Consider the following 16,972-nt stretch of genomic DNA (forward strand, 5'->3'; position numbering starts at 1 on the left):
ATAAAAGGGAAGGCCATCTCTTGTATTTTTCAAGATTATTGTGAGTAAAGTTATGCTGCCAGCATTGTGCCATGCTTTGCTTCTACCTAGTTTCTAGGCTCTAATCTTCATCTTCCTCACTTACAATAGGGCTGGTCGAACCTCCCTACTTCCATACATATCATGCACCTTCAAGATCACCATAGCTCCTAGGAGGATCTTGCACATACACATCCATGGCTTCCGCACCATCTTTCACATCATTCTAAGAAGAGCTTCATGAATTTGCCATCAACTACTGCTAGTAATACTAGTACTGCTAGTAGTACTAATACTGCTAGTAGTACTAATACTGCTAGTAGTACTAATACTGCTAGTACTAGTAATCCTGCTAGTAATACTAGTACTGTTAGTAGTACTGCTAGTAATACTAGTACTGTTAGTAACACTATTACTACAAGTACTGCTAGTAATACTAGTACTGTTAGTAACACTATTACTACAAGTACTGCTAGTAATACTAGTACTGTTAGTAACACTATTACTACAAGTACTGCTAGGAATACTAGTACTGCTAGTACTACTTGTAATACTAATACAACTACTGCTGCTAGTAATACTAGTAGTGCTAGTAATACTAGAACTGCTAGTAGTACTAGTAATACTAGTACTGCTTGTAATACTAGTACTGCTTGTAATACTAGTACTGCTAGTAATACTAGTACTGCTTGTAATACTAGTACTGCTAGTAATACTAGTACTGCTAGTACGACTAGTAATACTAATACTGCTACTACTGCTAGTAATACTAGTACTGCTAGTACTGTTAGTAATACTAGTACTTCTAGTAATACTAGTAACTCTAGTAATACTAGTAACTCTAGTAATACTAGTAACACTAGTAATACTAGTACTGCTAGTAATACTAGTATTGCTTGTAATACTAGTACTGCTAGTAATAATAGTACTGCTAGTAATACTAGTACTGTTAGTAATACTTGTTCCCGCCGGTTGACCTGGGTCGTCTTTATGCGTGGGTTGTCCTCACGAGCTATGGCACCTCCGTTTTGCTCCGTCTGTGAGTACCTAAAAAGAAGTGAACAAATGGGCTCCCTCGCGACCGTTTTCACTCCGAGGATCAAGTCAGTTAGAGAGAAACATCAAAGGTCACGCACCTCCGTATCGAACACTGTGACTGGATGCTTTGAAGGTGGTCGAAAATACTGAGTAACTAATGTTGTGTTGCCCTAATTGTCTATGCGCCGTGAAACAATTAGGGTTTTTTGGTGACTCTGTGTAACAGTGAGAATTTGGTTAAAACTGGCCCCCCTTTCAAACGTCCCAAGGCCCCTTTTTATATACTAGTACTGCTAGTAATACTAGTACTGCTAGTAATACTAGTACTGCTAGTAATACTAGTACTGCTAGTAATACAAGTACTTCTAGTACTGCTAGTAATACTAGTACTGCTAGTATTGTTAGTCATACTGGTACTACAAATACTGCTAGTAATACTAGTACTGCTAGTACTACTTGTAATACTAATACTACTTCTACCGCCCTGGTAGTCGGAAGTGATGACGTGGCATCAAGCTACAGTATAGGCGTGTTGGCAAGGCGCCAGGTTGGCAGAAGGGAAGGAAGTCGGGGGGCTCGTGAAGTCGCCAGTTATTAAGTTGGCGTGTTCCGATCTCCAGCATACCAGAATCGGCGATCACCGGGTTAAAGATGAAGTTGCCAGATGTAGACTCAGGCGACCTAGTGATTGGAGATCGCCAGAGCAAGCACATCGCCAGAGATGAAGGTGGTGCAGATTATGAAGGCGGCCGGGGAGACCACAGGGAAGGTGTATGAAGGCACCCTAACTCGCCAGTTCCAGTAGAGATCGCACTCCCAAGTTAGCTATGTACTGGGCAGTACCATGCATAGGTAACTTAGCAAAACGAGAGTAGAAGCAGCGCCCAAGTCAAGGAGGCTCTAGATGAAGGCACGTGTACGACTAGATGCGAGCCACGTGTCCAAGTCTGTAACTGCCAGGAGAGAAAGTAACCAGGTATATAAGAGTTCTTAACGAAGTCTCTGAGGTACGCACGTTCAGAATACATTCTTTACGCTTGCGAGTTATAGAGCTTACTATGAGAGAGGATTTGCACGGTTCTTGTTCTCTTAGTATTTGGTGATTCGGTCACTGACTTGGGCGTTGGAGTGCGATCGGCCGCAGCGGCGCCGCTCTGTTTCTTTGCAGGTTCTTGAGGTGGATCTCGAAGAGGAACGGAGGTTTCAAGCGGTGCGCACGTCGATCCTTTGACGAGGCAGTTTCCAGCGTTCTGGTCAACAGGCAGGATCACTACTATTACTGCTAGTAATACTAGAACTGCTAGTAATACTAGTACTGCTAGTACTGTTAGTAATACTAGTACTTCTAGTACTGCTAGTAATACTAGTACTCCTAGTAATACTAGTACTGCTTGAAATACTAGTACTGCTAGTAATACTAGTACTGTTAGTAATACTAGTACTGCTAGTAATACTAGTACTGCTAGTAATACTATTTCAGCTTGTAATACTAGTACTGATAGTAAAACTAGTACTGCTAGTAATACTACTACTGCTAATAATACTAGTATTCCTAGTAATACTAGTACTGCTAGTAATACTAGTACTACTAGTAATAATAGTACTGCTAGTAATACTAGTACTGCTAGTACTACTAGTATTGTTAGTAATACTAATACTGCTAGTAATACTAGTACTTGTACTAATACGAGTACTATTAGTAATACTAGTACTGGTAGTAATACGAGTACTGCTAGTAATACTAGTACTGCTACAAATACTAGTACTGCTAGTAATACTAGTAATGTTAGTAATACTAGTACTGCTAGTAATATTAGTACTGCTAGTAATACTAGTACTGTTAGTAGTACTCGTACTGCTAGTACTATTAGTAATACTAGTACTGCTAGTAATACTAGTACTGCTAGTAATACTAGTACTGCTAGTAATACTAGTACTGCTAGAAATACTAGTACTGCTAGTAATACTAGTACTGCTAGTAATACTAGTACTGCTAGTAATACTAGTACTGCTAGTAATACTAGTACTGCTAGTAATACTAGTACTGCTAGTAATACTAGACCTGATAGGAATACTAGTGCTGCTAGTAATACTAGTACTCCTAGTAATACTAGTACTGCAAGTAATACTAGTACGGCTAGTACTGCTAGTAATACTAGTAATACTAGTACTATTAGTAATACTAGTACTGCTAGTAATACTAGTGATCCTGCCTGTTGACCAAAACGCTGGAGCTTTGCCTCGTCAAACTTGGATCGACGTATGCGCCGTGTTTGCCTCCGTCCTTCACCACGATTCACCTCAAGAACCTGCAAAAGACGAAACGGCGCCGCTGCGGCCGATCGCGCTCCGACGCCCAAGTCAGCGACTGAACCACCAATTACTTAAGAGTAAAACTCAAGAACTCTAAGGAACCGTGATCTGTTCTCTCTCAGTGTACTCAAGACTCGCAAGCGTAAAGAAGACAATCTGAACGTGCGTACCTCAGAAGTTCGTTGGGAACTCTTATATACCTGGGCACTTTCTCTCTCCTGGCAGTTACACATCTGGACACGTGGCTCGCATCCAGCTGTACACGTGCCTTCATCTGGAGCATCCTGGACTTGGGCGCTACTTCTGACTCTTCTTTGGCTAAGTTACTTATGCATGATACTACTCAGTGCATAGTTGCCTTGGAGCGTGATCTCTTCTGGATGGCGAGTTCGGGTGCTTTCGTACACACCTTTCCTGTGGTCTCGCCGGCCGCCTTCATGATCTGCGTTACCTACTTCACCGTGTATGTTCAAGTGTGCTATCTCCCGAGCTTCATCCTCTGGCCAGTTGGGAAATGACCATCTGCCTTCATCTTCGGCGATGTCCTTGTTTCGGCGATCTCTAATCACTTGGTCGCCTGGATTGACATCTGGCGACTTCATCTTCAACTCGGTGACCGCCGGTATAGGTATGATGGAGATCGGAGCACGCCAACTTAACAACTGGCGACTACACGAGCCCCCCGACTTTCTTCCCTTCTGCCAGCCAGGTGTCTCATCCAACACGCCTATACAGTAGCTTGATGCCACGTCATTACTTCCGACTATCAGGGCGGTACACAAGCCCCCCAGTCTTAAGCGAAGACTTGTCCAGCGAAAAGACTGAAGGAGTCACGTCATTACCGATCTACATGGCGCTGGCGCAGAATTCCAAACGTTTGTACTTTCTGCTTTCCTGATGCTCCACCAAACACTCTTCTAATCGCTCGACACGTGGCCTCATCAACGGTTGCCTTCAGTTGTCGTTTGCGCTTCCAAAACCCATTCGAAAAACTCTTAAGCCCATTTCACTTCTACTGTTCCATCACCTCTTTGCTTTCTCAAACGCTTCAAGCTTCTTCTGCAAAAACCCACTACGCTCTTCAACCTTCTGGATTCTCAACTTCCTTCATCGTTCTTCCGATCATAAAAAGGTACTCCCTTTACCTCTTCTACTGAGTTTTCCTGCATTTTAACCGATTCGCATCATCCATTAACTATCTGGTGCATACGCTGTGGGCTGTTTCTTCTATTTCTCCCTTCTCGTAACTTAGGGCATCGCAGAGGAAGAAGTACGCGCGGTCGGTGATGACAGCGAATATGTTTGAAGATCACTCGCCGGAGGTGGACATTACGTTCACCAAGTAGGATCTTCGGGACGTTGTGCCCCATGACAATGATCCCATAGTCATTTCGTTGGTTACGGCAGGAAGGAAGGTCTACAGAGTTCTGGTGGACCAGGGAAGTTCGGCAGACGTGATGTTCTGGCCGACATTCACGCAGCTGGAGTTGCCCCTTGACCAGCTGAGGCCCTATGGAGGGTGCCTGTATGGGTTCGCTGGTGACCAGGTGGAGGTCAGGGGGTATATTGAGTTGAGAACCACGTTCACAGATGAGGCTGGTTCGAGGACGGAGAAAATCAAATACCTCATCGTAAACGCTCCTTCAGCATACAACATCCTGTTGGGAAGGCCCACGCTTAACAGGATAGGCGCCATTCCGTCGACTCGGCACATGAAGGTAAAGTTGCCGTCTAAGGAGGGGGTGGTGATCACGATCAAGTCTGATCAGAAATAAGCGAAAAAGTGCTATGAGAATAGCCTGAAAAACAAGAGATCAGTGAGTTATGTAACAACCACCCCACCTCCCGGTGCGAAGCCCAGATCGACGGTAGCGGAAGAGACCGTCGGAAGGGACGTGGAGATGGTGGACGCTGAGCTAGTGGGGGGAAACGCTGGTCTGGAGGAGGAAGAGGCGCGGAATCGCCCTGAGGAAGCGAGAGAGCAGGGAATCGCCAGGGCGGTGATCGCCCGAGAATCCAGGCCAAAACCTGTCGAGCAGTGGCTCGAGAAAGAGATCGGGGGAAAGATCTTCAAGCTGGGAAGATCTCTGGAGGTCGAGCTCCAGGACCAGATTGCCAAGGTGATTGAGCGGCATCTGGACGCGTTTGCATGGTCCGCCTCGGACATGCCCGGGATTGATCCCGACTTCTTGTGCCACCATCTGGCGATGGACAACTTGGTGAGACCGGTGCGACAAAGAAGAAGAAAGTTCAACGAGGAGAGGAGGCAGGCGATTAGAGATGAAACACAGAAGCTCCTTGCTGCAGGCCACATCAGGGAAGTCCAGTACCCTGAGTGGCTGGCGAATGTCGTGCTGGTGAAGAAGAGTAACGGGAAATGGCGCATGTGCGTCGATTTCACCGACCTGAACAAAGCTTGCCCAAAGGATTCGTATCCTTTGCCAAGTATAGACGCCCTGGTTGACAGTGCTGCAGGGTGTAAGTTGCTGAGTTTCCTGGATGCCTTCTCGGGGTATAATCAGATCAAGATGCATCCCATGGATGAAGAGAAGACAACCTTCATGACGGAGAGGTCGTGCTATTGCTACAAGGTGATGCCGTTTGGGCTGAAGAACGCGGGGGCCACGTACCAGAGGCTGATGGATCGAGTACTGGCACCAATGCTGGGAAGGAACGTGCAAGCGTACGTCGATGACATGGTCGTGACCTCGCCGGAAAAGAGCAAGCACGTTGCCGACTTGGAGGAATTGTTCACGACGATCGCCAAGTTCAGATTGAAGCTGAATCCAGAGAAATGTATTTTCGGCGTGGAAGTTGGGAAGTTTTTGGGTTTCCTCTTGACTGAAAGAGGCATAGAGGCCAACCCTGATAAGTGTGCCGCCATCTTGGCGATGAGGAGCCCAGCTACGGTGAAGGAGGTTCAACAGCTAACGGGCCGGATGGCAGCCCTGTCCCGCTTCGTGTCCGCTAGCGGAGAAAAGGGCCATCCCTATTTTCAGTGCCTGAGGCGCAACAATAAGTTTGTTTGGACGAAAGAGTGCGAGGAAGCTTTCGTCAAGCTGAAGGAGTATCTGGCGAGCCCGCCGGTTCTGTGCAAACCGCTGGTGGGAACCCCTCTCAGGTTGTATTTTGTTGTAACTGAGAGGGCGGTGAGTGCGGTGCTCGCCCAGGATCAAGGTCAGGCTCAGAAGCCTATTTATTTTGTGAGCAAGGTGTTGCAGGGCCCCGAAACGAGATATCAGGCCCTGGAGAAGGCTGCGCTGGCTGTGGTATTTTCGGCGAGGAGGTTGCGCCACTATTTCCATAGCTTCACAATACTGGTGATGACTGACCTGCCCATCCAGAAGGTCTTGAAGAAGCCTGACGTTGCAGGAAGGATGGTGAAGTGGGCAGTAGAATTGTCAGAGTTTGATATCAAATATGAGCCCGATGCCCGATGAAGGGGCAAATCTTTGCAGATTTCGTGGTCGAGCTCTCATCTGAGGCAATGCGAGTTGAAGGGGACGATTTCCGTTGGGTACTTTCGGTGGATGGATCATCGAACCAACAGGGCAGCGGTGCTGGAGTCATATTGGAAGGACCCAACGGCGTGCTGATCGAACAATCTCTGAGGTTTGCCTTCAAAGCCAGTAACAATCAAGCAGAGTATGAGGCGCTGATCGCCGGAATTTTGCTGGCCAAGGAGATGGGAGCTAGGGTGCTGATGGCTAAGAGTGACTCGCTGCTAGTCACAGGGCAAGTAACAGGCGAGTTCCAGGCTAAAGATCCGCAAATGGCGGCCTATCTGGAATATGTGCAGGAGTTGAAGAGTTCTTTTGCCTCCTTTGAAGTAGTGCATGTGCCCAGAGAGCAGAATGCCCGAGCTGACTTGCTAGCTAAGCTCGCCAGTTCAGGCAAGGGGGGTAGGTAGAGGACGGTGATTCAAGAAACTCTGAAGACGCCAAGAGCATTTGTGGCAGATCACCTGGTCCTTCAGATAAGCAAGTCGACGAAGAAAGCCGCGAGAAGCCATAAGTCCCTGACGCAAGAAACTCTGAGATCGCTGAGAATTAGAGCATGTCGGGGAGAGAAGGCGAACGTAATGCAGGTCCGCGCTACCCAAGAGCCAAACACTTGGATAACACAGTACAAGCGGTGCCTGACGGATGGCCTTCTCCCGCTGGATCCGACTGAGGCTAGGAAGGTCAAGAAGAATTCTAGCAAGTACACCCTGATTGATGGCGATCTGTACAGGTTTGGGTTCACTCACCCGCTCCTGGAATGTATACATGGCGAGAAGTGCACGAGAATCATGGCGGAGCTCCACGAAAGTATATGCGGAAGCCACGTCGGGGGTCGAGCTCTGGCCGCGAGGACTCTCCGTGCAGGATACTACTGGCCATCGATGAGAGAAGATTGCAAGAAGTATGCTCAATGTTGCAAACAATGCCAACAGCACGCCGATTGGCATAAGGCGCCTCCCGAGGAGTTGAAGTCGATCTATAGCCCTTGGCCGTTTCATACCTGGGGAATCGACATCCTGGGACCTTTCCCGCTGGCGATCAGGCAGATGAAGTACTTGGTGGTGGCGATTGAATATTTCACCAAGTGGATCGAAGCAGAACCAGTGGCCCAGATCACCGCACACAAGATCGAAGGTTTCGTGTGGAAGAACATCGTGTGCCGGTTTGGAGTGCCTAAACGCCTGGTGTCGGACAATGGGACTCAGTTTGCAAGCCACCTGTTGAAGAAGCTTTGCGAAGGGGTGGGAATTCAACAAGTGTTTGCATCCGTCGAGCACCCTCAGACAAATGGCCAGGTGGAGTAAGCTAATCGGGTGTTGTTGAGAGGTTTGAAGAGAAGGCTAGAAAAAGCCAAGGGAAGCTGGGCTGAGGAGGTGCCCCGTATAGTCTGGGCATACCATACCACCGAGCAGTCAGGAACCCATGAGACCTCGTTCAGCCTAGTCTATGGGTGTGATGCGATGATTCCAGTAGAGATTCAGGAGAGCTCGCCGAGATTCCAGAACTTTGTAGAGGAAGATTCGAATGAAGAAAGAAGGCTGAACCTGGATCTACTGGATGAGGTTAGAGAGGAAGCGAAATTGAAGGCTGAGGCGGTGAAGAGAAGGATTGAACGAAGGTACAACTCGAAAGTGATGCCAAGGCAATTTAGAGAAGGCGACCTGGTGATGAGAAAAGCCCACCAGTACGAGATGGAGAATAAGCTGTCACCTAAGTGGACGGGACCGTTCAGAATAACCGAGGCGCTCGGGAACGGTGCCTACCGCTTAGAGACGCTGGAAGGAGGGGCGATTCCTCGCACCTGGAACGCCACGCACCTGAAGTTGTACTATAGTTAAGAGCTTTGTAAGTAAAGGCAAACACAAAAGTTATATTACAATGTCTCTGATGAAACAGTTTGAAGGGGGCACTCTTTTTTCCCTAAGGAGGGTTTTTAATGAGGCCACCCAATAAAAGAAGAGTTTTCGAAGTATAAGGCGTTTTCAGATTGCATGCTTTCTAAAAAGTTTTTAAGTCCTCATCGTTTTTCGGCGATCGATAAGGCGTTTTCAGATTGCATGCTTTCTAAAAAGTTTTTAAGTCCTCATCGTTTTTCGGCGATCGGAGGCATCAGTTAAAGTTTTTAAGTCCTCATCGTTTTTCGGCGATCGGAGGCACCAGTTAAAAGACCTCAACGCCCTCGCGCGTCCTGAGGCAAGTTAAAGACCTCCTCGCCGTCGACCGAGTGCAGGCGAGAAAGAGTGAAAGTCCTCAGTGTTTCTGGGGGCGAGAAGATGTAACCCCTGGGGCAATGTAGAGGCAAGTGAAAGTCCTCAGTGTTTCTGGGGGCGAGAAGATGTAACCCCTGGGGCAATGTAGAGCCAAGTGAAAGTCCTCAGTGTTTCTGGGGGCGAGAAGATGTAACCCCCGGGGCAATGTAGAGGCAAGTAAAAGTCCTCCGTGTTTCTGGGGGCGAGAAGATGTAACCCCTGGGGCAATGTAGAGGCAAGTAAAAGTCCTCCGTGTTTCTGGGGGCGAGAAGATGTAACCCCTGGGGCAATGTAGAGGCAAGTGAAAGTCCTCAGTGTTTCTGGGGGCGAGAAGATGTAACCCCCGGGGCAATGTAGAGGCAAGTAAAAGTCCTCCGTGTTTCTGGGGGCGAGAAGATGTAACCCCTGGGGCAATGTAGAGGCAAGTAAAAGTCCTCCGTGTTTCTGGGGGCGAGAAGATGTAACCCCTGGGGCAATGTAGAGGCAAGTGAAAGTCCTCAGTGTTTCTGGGGGCGAGAAGATGTAACCCCCGGGGCAATGTAGAGGCAAGTGAAAGTCCTCAGTGTTTCTGGGGGCGAGAAGATGTAACCCCCAGGGCAATGTAGAGGCAAGTAAAAGTCCTCCGTGTTTCTGGGGGCGAGAAGATGTAACCCCTGGGGCAAGGTAGAAGCATGGTTCAAAGACCTTCTCGCCTGTGAGCGAGTTCAGGCGAGTAAAAGACCTCCTCGCCTATGAGCGAGTTCAGGCGAGTTAAAGACCTTCTCGCCTATGAGCGAGCTCAGGCAAGATAAAATCCTTCTCGTCTCGAACGAGTTCAAGTACGGTGTAGAGGGTGGAAGAAGTTCTGAAGGTGGCTAAGGTAGGTTCGAAGAGAACGCCTAGCCACCCGGTCTCTTGCTCTGAAGCACAAGGAGGTGGAGAAGGATCCGAAAGGCGTCTCTACCCCCAGATCAAAGAACGATGGCCAAGGCATGAAGCCAGAAAGAAGCTGATCGCCAAGAGTTTCTGATGTGATTCCAATAGCCACATAGAACAAGATTCTTGACACTTTGAGGAATCACCTTGAGCTGGAAAATAAAGAGGCACTTTCTTAGAAGTTGGATCATGGTTCTAAGATCAAGAACTCACCAAAACAAGTACCAAATCCCAAACTCATTTGGATGAACCAAATATTGTCAAATTGAATCAACAAAGGAGAAGGAAAAGAATAAACCGAACAGAATTGAACTTAAAACAAAAGAACCGAACAGAATTTAAAAACTAAACAGAATAAAGGTGCTGGAAAATTATAGGAACCGAAACAAAAACAACTCAAAACTCAAGGCAACAAGAACAAATTGAAGAAGAAGAAAGGAAGGAGAAGAGAATGCTCATGAAGATGGAGGAATGGTTGGATGATCACGCCACTAGAAGAATGGATGCTCCTAGATGAGTGTGGAAGCCGCCACTTGAGGAAACCATGGTCCTTCAAGATAAGACTAGAGAAGAAGCTCAAAGCTCTCCAAATGCTCACTCCAATTTTGAGTATAGTTTCTTTAGATAAAATTCAAATCTGAATTTTACAAAGGAAGCACCTCTATTTATAGCCTAAGGTGCTGAAAAATAGGTGGGAAATTTCAAATAAACTCATTTGAAATTCCCACCAAAAACAAGTCACATGGGAGGTGTGACCTTTTTCTACTATGACACCTCCCAAAAACTACACCTACACCTATCTACTAATACACCCCCCTAAAGGTCCTATTTAAAACCTAAAAGATGCTATAACAAAAGAGGTTTCTAAGGTTTCCCTCTAAGCACCTTCAACTAAAGACACTACAAAAAGAGAAAATAAATGTCCTCTTGCTCCCAAGGCTTTGAACATGCTTCTTGTAATCCTTTGAGGTGGACTTTGACCTCCATGGGCATCCTCCATTTGTGCCTCCACCTCTTCTTGAGCTTGATGAGTGGCCTCCATGTTCTCTTGGGCTTGATCTCCATCAGTTTCTAGCGACCAGGAAAAGTTCAAACAGTGGCGAAAAAGTTAAAAGACCCGTTTTGATGGAGCAGATCGGGTGAAGCAGTGTTTAAGCCAGTAGCTGAGTCAAAGTTTGTTGCTTGAGGAATCTTCTTACGATAAGGTTAATTGCCTTAAGTTTACGAATTGTTAAAATGATTGTTGTTTAGGGCTGAAGTGATTCGAAGTAGTTAAGTCAAAGGTCGTGCCTACAGTTTTCCTAAGTCTTTTCTTTGGAATTAAGCAAACAAGTTGAAGCAGTTAAAGAAGTTATAAGAGGAAGAACGTAGACCTTTGTCATTAACAGTTAATATCAGTTCAAAACATATATACGAAAAGGCATAAAGTCTGTTGCAAGCTGTATACAAGGGAAAGTATAAAAGCAATGGATGGATTAAATTGATCAGTCTTCGGCGGGCACCACTTTTCCATCCACCACTTCATTATTCAGTGACACCATGCTGAGATCCAGGTCGGGGAACAAGCAGGCAAATTGTTCTCGTGCAGCTTCGAATCCGGCAGCCAGAATTTGAGCAGAGTTCAGCTTGAGTTCTTCAATCTGCTTCTGAAGTTCCTCAATCCGCTTCTTGAGATCTTCAGTTTGCTCTTTCAGCTCCTTATTCTGTTGCTCCAGCTCTTCAACCTGCTTCTTGAGTTGTTCATTGGTCTCTTGAGCATGGAGAAGGTCTTCAGCAACCTTCTTGGATTCCGCTTGCACTTGGGCCAATTCAGCAGCTACCTTTCCTTTCTCTTCGTTGGCCTCGGCGAGATCAGCTATGGCGTCGTCCCTTGCCTTTTCCACCTGCCCAAGGAGGGTCTCTCGCTCGGCTGACCTTTTCTCTAATTTCCGCACCTTGACGGCGTCGGCCTTCATGAGAGCCTCCAGGTCAGCCACCCTGACGCGGTAAGGCACAATCTTGCTCTCTAGTTCGATCATTTCTTGAGCAAGTTGTTGCACTTTGTGGCGGAGATCAGTGGCCTCTTTGCGCGCCAGCCTGAGCTCGATGCTCATTGCGTCCTCCACTCGGGAGTGTTCAATCTCCGCGAGCGTCAAGTTGAAGGACAACTTCTCCACCTCAACCTTCATGGTGCTGTTCTCTGTTTTGAGGTTGAAGAGGTCGTCCTGGAGCTTCCTGGTGGAGCTCTGCACCGCCCTAGTTATGATGGCGGGAATGTCTTCCGCTATCGTCTTTAGCTTGGCGGACAAAGGCTCCCACATCCTCGTGACCTCGAGAGGGAGGTTTGCTGTTTGTAGAGGCGCAGGTGGGGCCTGTTGTGGGTTTTCGTCGCCACCTTCCTTAGTTGGTTCTTCAATGGGCACTTCTCGGCATGGTGACGACATCGAGGATTCAGTGATCAGAATCGATGAGGTATGAGCGACCTCATTCCCGATTGGAGCAACCTCTGCGGCTGAGGCATTTGAAGGGGGACCCCCTCCAGCTGATACATGTGGCGTGGAGGCGCTCGGGGGGTCCTCCATGAAGTTTGGCTCTTGGACCTCAACCGCGGGTGGCGCAGTGGCCAGCGGGATCGCTTGGACTGGTGAAACAGGAGCTTGTGGGGGTGGCGATGATGGGGGAGGAGCAGGTGTGGATGGTGGCGTTGACGCGGGAAGAGGGGGTGGTGCAGGTGGTGAAGAAGGTGCCACCCTCTTCCTCTTTGTAACGAGGCCATCTTCGGTGACCTCGTCATCTTCTTCTTCCTCCTCTTGGACTATCTGGGGAGCTTTCCTCTTAGCCCTCTTGAGGACTAGTTTCTTCCGCTGGGCGGCGGGTTGGACGTCGGAGGGTGCTGGGCCCTTAGGTGGCGATCGACCCTGAGTGGCGGCGATCTCCACCATAGAATTTGGCACTGTTTGAGAGCCCGTCGCCAACCCGTGGGTTCGGGCGAGCGCCCTCAACTCAGCGAGCATACCCTTGCCCAACATGTTATCTGCATGGAACGAAAATGCATGGGTTAACTCAGAAAGAAAATAAGTGCATAAGGCAGTATGCAGCAAAGCAGATGATCGGTGCAGGAAAAATAAAACCAAAGTCTTGCGCATAACGCACAAGACGCCCAGAAACAGTCAAATAGAAGCAGTATTAAAACGACAGTTTAAATGTTCTAACCTATTCGAATTTCGAGTTGGTCCTCGTAGAATTCGAAGCAGATCAGGGTGGTGGTAAGGAAAGTGATGTTGGCATCCGCGACCCTTTTCCAGAAAAGGCAAAGATCTCGGTCCAGCGCTCCCATGCTGTCAGGACTTCTGGGTGTCCTGAAGCAGCTCTTGGACTCTTTTTTCCCCTTGTCCACCCAGTACAAGGGGAAGCCGTCGAGTAGGGAGTCGTCCTTGTCGTTAGGGTGCACTTGGACAAACTTCCCTTTCCAGTCCTTATAGGATTGCTGGAAGATGGAGAAGATTGACCTCCCAGCAATCGCATTCAAGCTAACCCACAGGAGGTCTCCTGGGTGCTTGGCTTCAAAGAGGAATAGAAATACGTCCACGGATGCGGGCAGCCCCAGGTGGTCGCACATCACTTGGAATGCTCGCACGAACGCCCAGCTGTTGGGGTGAAGCTGGGCGGCGGCAATGTTGAGCTCGGTGAGGAGTTCCCTTTCGAAACGGGTGAAAGGGAACTTCAGTTTCACCTTCTTGAAAAGTGTTGTGTAGACGAAGCAGAAGGGCCCGTCAGCACTCACCTTGTCATCAGCACAAACGGGCAGATCGGGGGGGCAAGGTAGCACTATCATCTTTTCATCGTGCTCCTTATGAAATGATTGATGAAGCTCATCCCCCTTAGTCAGCCGCAGAACTGCTCCAGCAGTGTTCACAGAAGATGTCTCCCTCAGAAGGGTCGAGTTGGCCCAGGGATACAGGGTTTTGAAGTCTTGCAAGGGAACGGGGGCTCCTCCGGCGATAGGTGGAGTCGCCTGGGCCAGGTTAGGGCGGGAAGACGCAGGCCTCTCAGCCTGGGAAGATGAAGCGCCACGAACTTGTGGTGGGTCGTGTGCTTGTGAAGGGGGGTTTCGTGATGAAGGAGGAGGATTCGGGGTGATCTTTGTGCGAGTCATTGTTGCAGCTGCAAAGGAAGAAGAAAAGGAAAAATGATCAGGGGTTACAGAGGCTGACTCGATCATGGAAGGAAGGTGAAAAACGAACGAACGTAGGTTCGTTGCGATGATTGAAGAAGCCCTAAGTTACGTAGAAGGAGAAATGGAAAAAAGCAACCCACAGCGTATGCACCAGGCAGTTACAGGATGATGCGAATCGGTTAAAATGCAAGAAAAACCAGCAGAAGAAGGAAAGTAGGTACCTTTCGATGATCAGGAAGACGACGAAGGATGATGATGATCCAGAATGTTGGAGAGCGCTGAGAGTTTTTTGTAGAAGGAAGTTAGAGCGTTCGTGAATACGAGGGAAAGTGATGGAACAGTGTGGAGTGAAAATGGGTTTAAGAGTTTTTTCGAAATGGGTTTGGGAAGCGCAAACGGTAGCTGAAGGTAACCGTTGATGAAGCCACGTGTCGAACGATGGGTGAGGGGTTTGGTGGAGCGTCAGAGAAGCAGCAGGTACAACCGCTTGGAATTCTGCGTCAGTGCCACGTAGACCGGTGTTGACATGACTCTTCTAGTCTTTTCGCTGGACAAGTCTTCGCTTAAGACTGGGGGGCTTATGTACCGCCCTGGTAGTCGGAAGTGATGACGTGGCATCAAGCTACAGTATAGGCGTGTTGACAAGGCGCCAGGTTGGCAGAAGGGAAGGAAGTCGGGGGGCTCGTGAAGTCGTCAGTTATTAAGTTGGCGTGTTCCGATCTCCAGCATACCAGAATCGGCGATCACCGGGTTAAAGATGAAGTCGCCAGATGTAGACTCAGGCGACCTAGTGATTGGAGATCGCCAGAGCAAGCACATCGCCAGAGATGAAGGTGGTGCAGATTATGAAGGCGGCCGGCGAGACCACAGGGAAGGTGTATGAAGGCACCCTAACTCGCCAGTTCCAGTAGAGATCGCACTCCCAAGTTAGCTATGTACTGGGCAGTACCATGCATAGGTAACTTAGCAAAACGAGAGTAGAAGCAGCGCCCAAGTCAAGGAGGCTCCAGATGAAGGCACGTGTACGACTAGATGCGAGCCACGTGTCCAAGTCTGTAACTGCCAGGAGAGAGAAAGTAACCAGGTATATAAGAGTTCTTAACGAACTCTCTGAGGTACGCACGTTCAGAATACATTCTTTACGCTTGCGAGTTATAGAGCTTACTGTGAGAGAGGATTTGCACGGTTCTTGTTCTCTTAGTATTTGGTGATTCGGTCACTGACTTGGGCGTTGGAGTGCGATCGGCCGCAGCGGCGCCGCTCTGTTTCTTTGCAGGTTCTTGAGGTGGATCTCGAAGAGGAACGGAGGTTTGAAGCGGTGCGCACGTCAATCCTTTGTCGAGGCAGTTTCCAGCGTTCTGGTCCACAGGCAGGATCACTACTATTACTGCTAGTAATACTAGAACTGCTAGTAATACGAGTACTGCTAGTACTGTTAGTAATACTAGTACTTCTAGTACTGCTAGTAATACTAGTACTCCTAGTAATACTAGTACTGCTTGAAATACTAGTACTGCTAGTAATACTAGTACTGTTAGTAATACTAGTACTGCTAGTAATACTAGTACTGCTAGTAATACTATTTCAGCTTGTAATACTAGTACTGATAGTAATACTAGTACTGCTAGTAATACTACTACTGCTAATAATACTAGTATTCCTAGTAATACTAGTACTGCTAGTAATACTAGTACTACTAGTAATAATAGTACTGCTAGTAATACTAGTACTGCTAGTAATACTAGTATTGTTAGTAATACTAATATTGCTAATAATACTAGTACTTGTACTAATACTAGTACTATTAGTAATACTAGTACTGGTAGTAGTACTAGTACTGCTAGTAATACTAGTACTGCTACAAATACTAGTACTGCTAGTAATACTAGTAATGTTAGTAATACTAGTACTGCTAGTAATACTAGTACTGCTAGTAATACTAGTACTGCTAGTAATACTAGTACTGTTAGAAATACTAGTACTGGTAGTACTATAAGGAATACTAGTACGGCTAGTACTGCTGGTAATACTAGTACTGCTAGTAATACTAGTACTGCAAGTAATACTACTAGTACTGCTAATAATACTAGTACTGCTAGTAGTACTAGTACTGCTAGTAGTACTAGTACTGCTAGTACTATTAGTAATACTAGCGCTGCTAGTAATACTAGCGCTGCTAGAAATACTAGCGCTGCTAGTAATACTAGCGCTGCTAGTAATACTAGCGCTGCTAGTAATACTAGCGCTGCAAGTAATACTAGTACGGCTAGTACTGCTAGTAATACTAGTAATACTAGTACGGCTAGTACTGCTAGTAATACTATTTCAGCTTGTAATACTAGTACTGATAGTAATACTAGTACTGCTAGTAATACTACTACTGCTAATAATACTAGTATTCCTAGTAATACTAGTACTGCTAGTAATACTAGTACTACTAGTAATAATAGTACTGCTAGTAATACTAGTACTGCTAGTAATACTAGTATTGTTAGTAATACTAATACTGCTAGTAATACTAGTACTTGTACTAATACGAGTACTATTAGTAATACTAGTACTGGTAGTAATACTAGTACTGCTAGTAATACTAGTACTGCTACAAATACTAGTATTGCTAGTAATACTAGTGTACCGCCCTGATGGTCGGATGCGATGACGTGGCATCCTGTTAAAGTGTAGGCGTGTTGACAAGGCGCCAGGTTGACAGTTGGGAAGGAAGTCGGGAGGCACGTGTAGTCGCCGATAGTTAAGTTGGCGTGTTCCGATCTCCAGCTTAC

The 16,972-nt window shown here is 47.2% G+C and overlaps 1 protein-coding gene across 1 annotated transcript; it reads left to right on the top strand.

The window, feature by feature from the left end:
• Window positions 1–258: 258 nt before the first annotated feature.
• On the top strand, window positions 259–13,439 carry LOC137822138 (uncharacterized). The gene is made up of 4 exons (XM_068627042.1): window positions 259–655; window positions 1,326–1,587; window positions 2,676–2,989; window positions 13,258–13,439. Exons 1-4 carry the CDS (start codon window positions 259–261, stop codon window positions 13,437–13,439), a joined length of 1,155 nt encoding a protein of 384 aa, XP_068483143.1.
• The last annotated feature ends 3,533 nt before the right edge of the window (window positions 13,440–16,972 follow it).

This window comes from Phaseolus vulgaris, chromosome 9, assembly GCF_000499845.2.
Source record: "Phaseolus vulgaris cultivar G19833 chromosome 9, P. vulgaris v2.0, whole genome shotgun sequence".
Lineage (NCBI taxonomy): Eukaryota > Viridiplantae > Streptophyta > Magnoliopsida > Fabales > Fabaceae > Phaseolus > Phaseolus vulgaris.

Bases quoted from the DNA above. Each gene is read 5' to 3' on its own strand.
- LOC137822138 (XM_068627042.1), top strand. From the start codon at position 259: ATGAATTTGCCATCAACTACTGCTAGTAATACTAGTACTGCTAGTAGT. The intron at 1,588-2,675 runs GTTGGCAAGGCG...TAGTAATACTAG, and splicing joins TCAAGCTACAGTATAGGCGT to TACTGCTAGTACTACTAGTA. The intron at 2,990-13,257 runs GTACTGCTAGAA...TGGTCCTCGTAG, and splicing joins TAGTACTGCTAGTAATACTA to AATTCGAAGCAGATCAGGGT.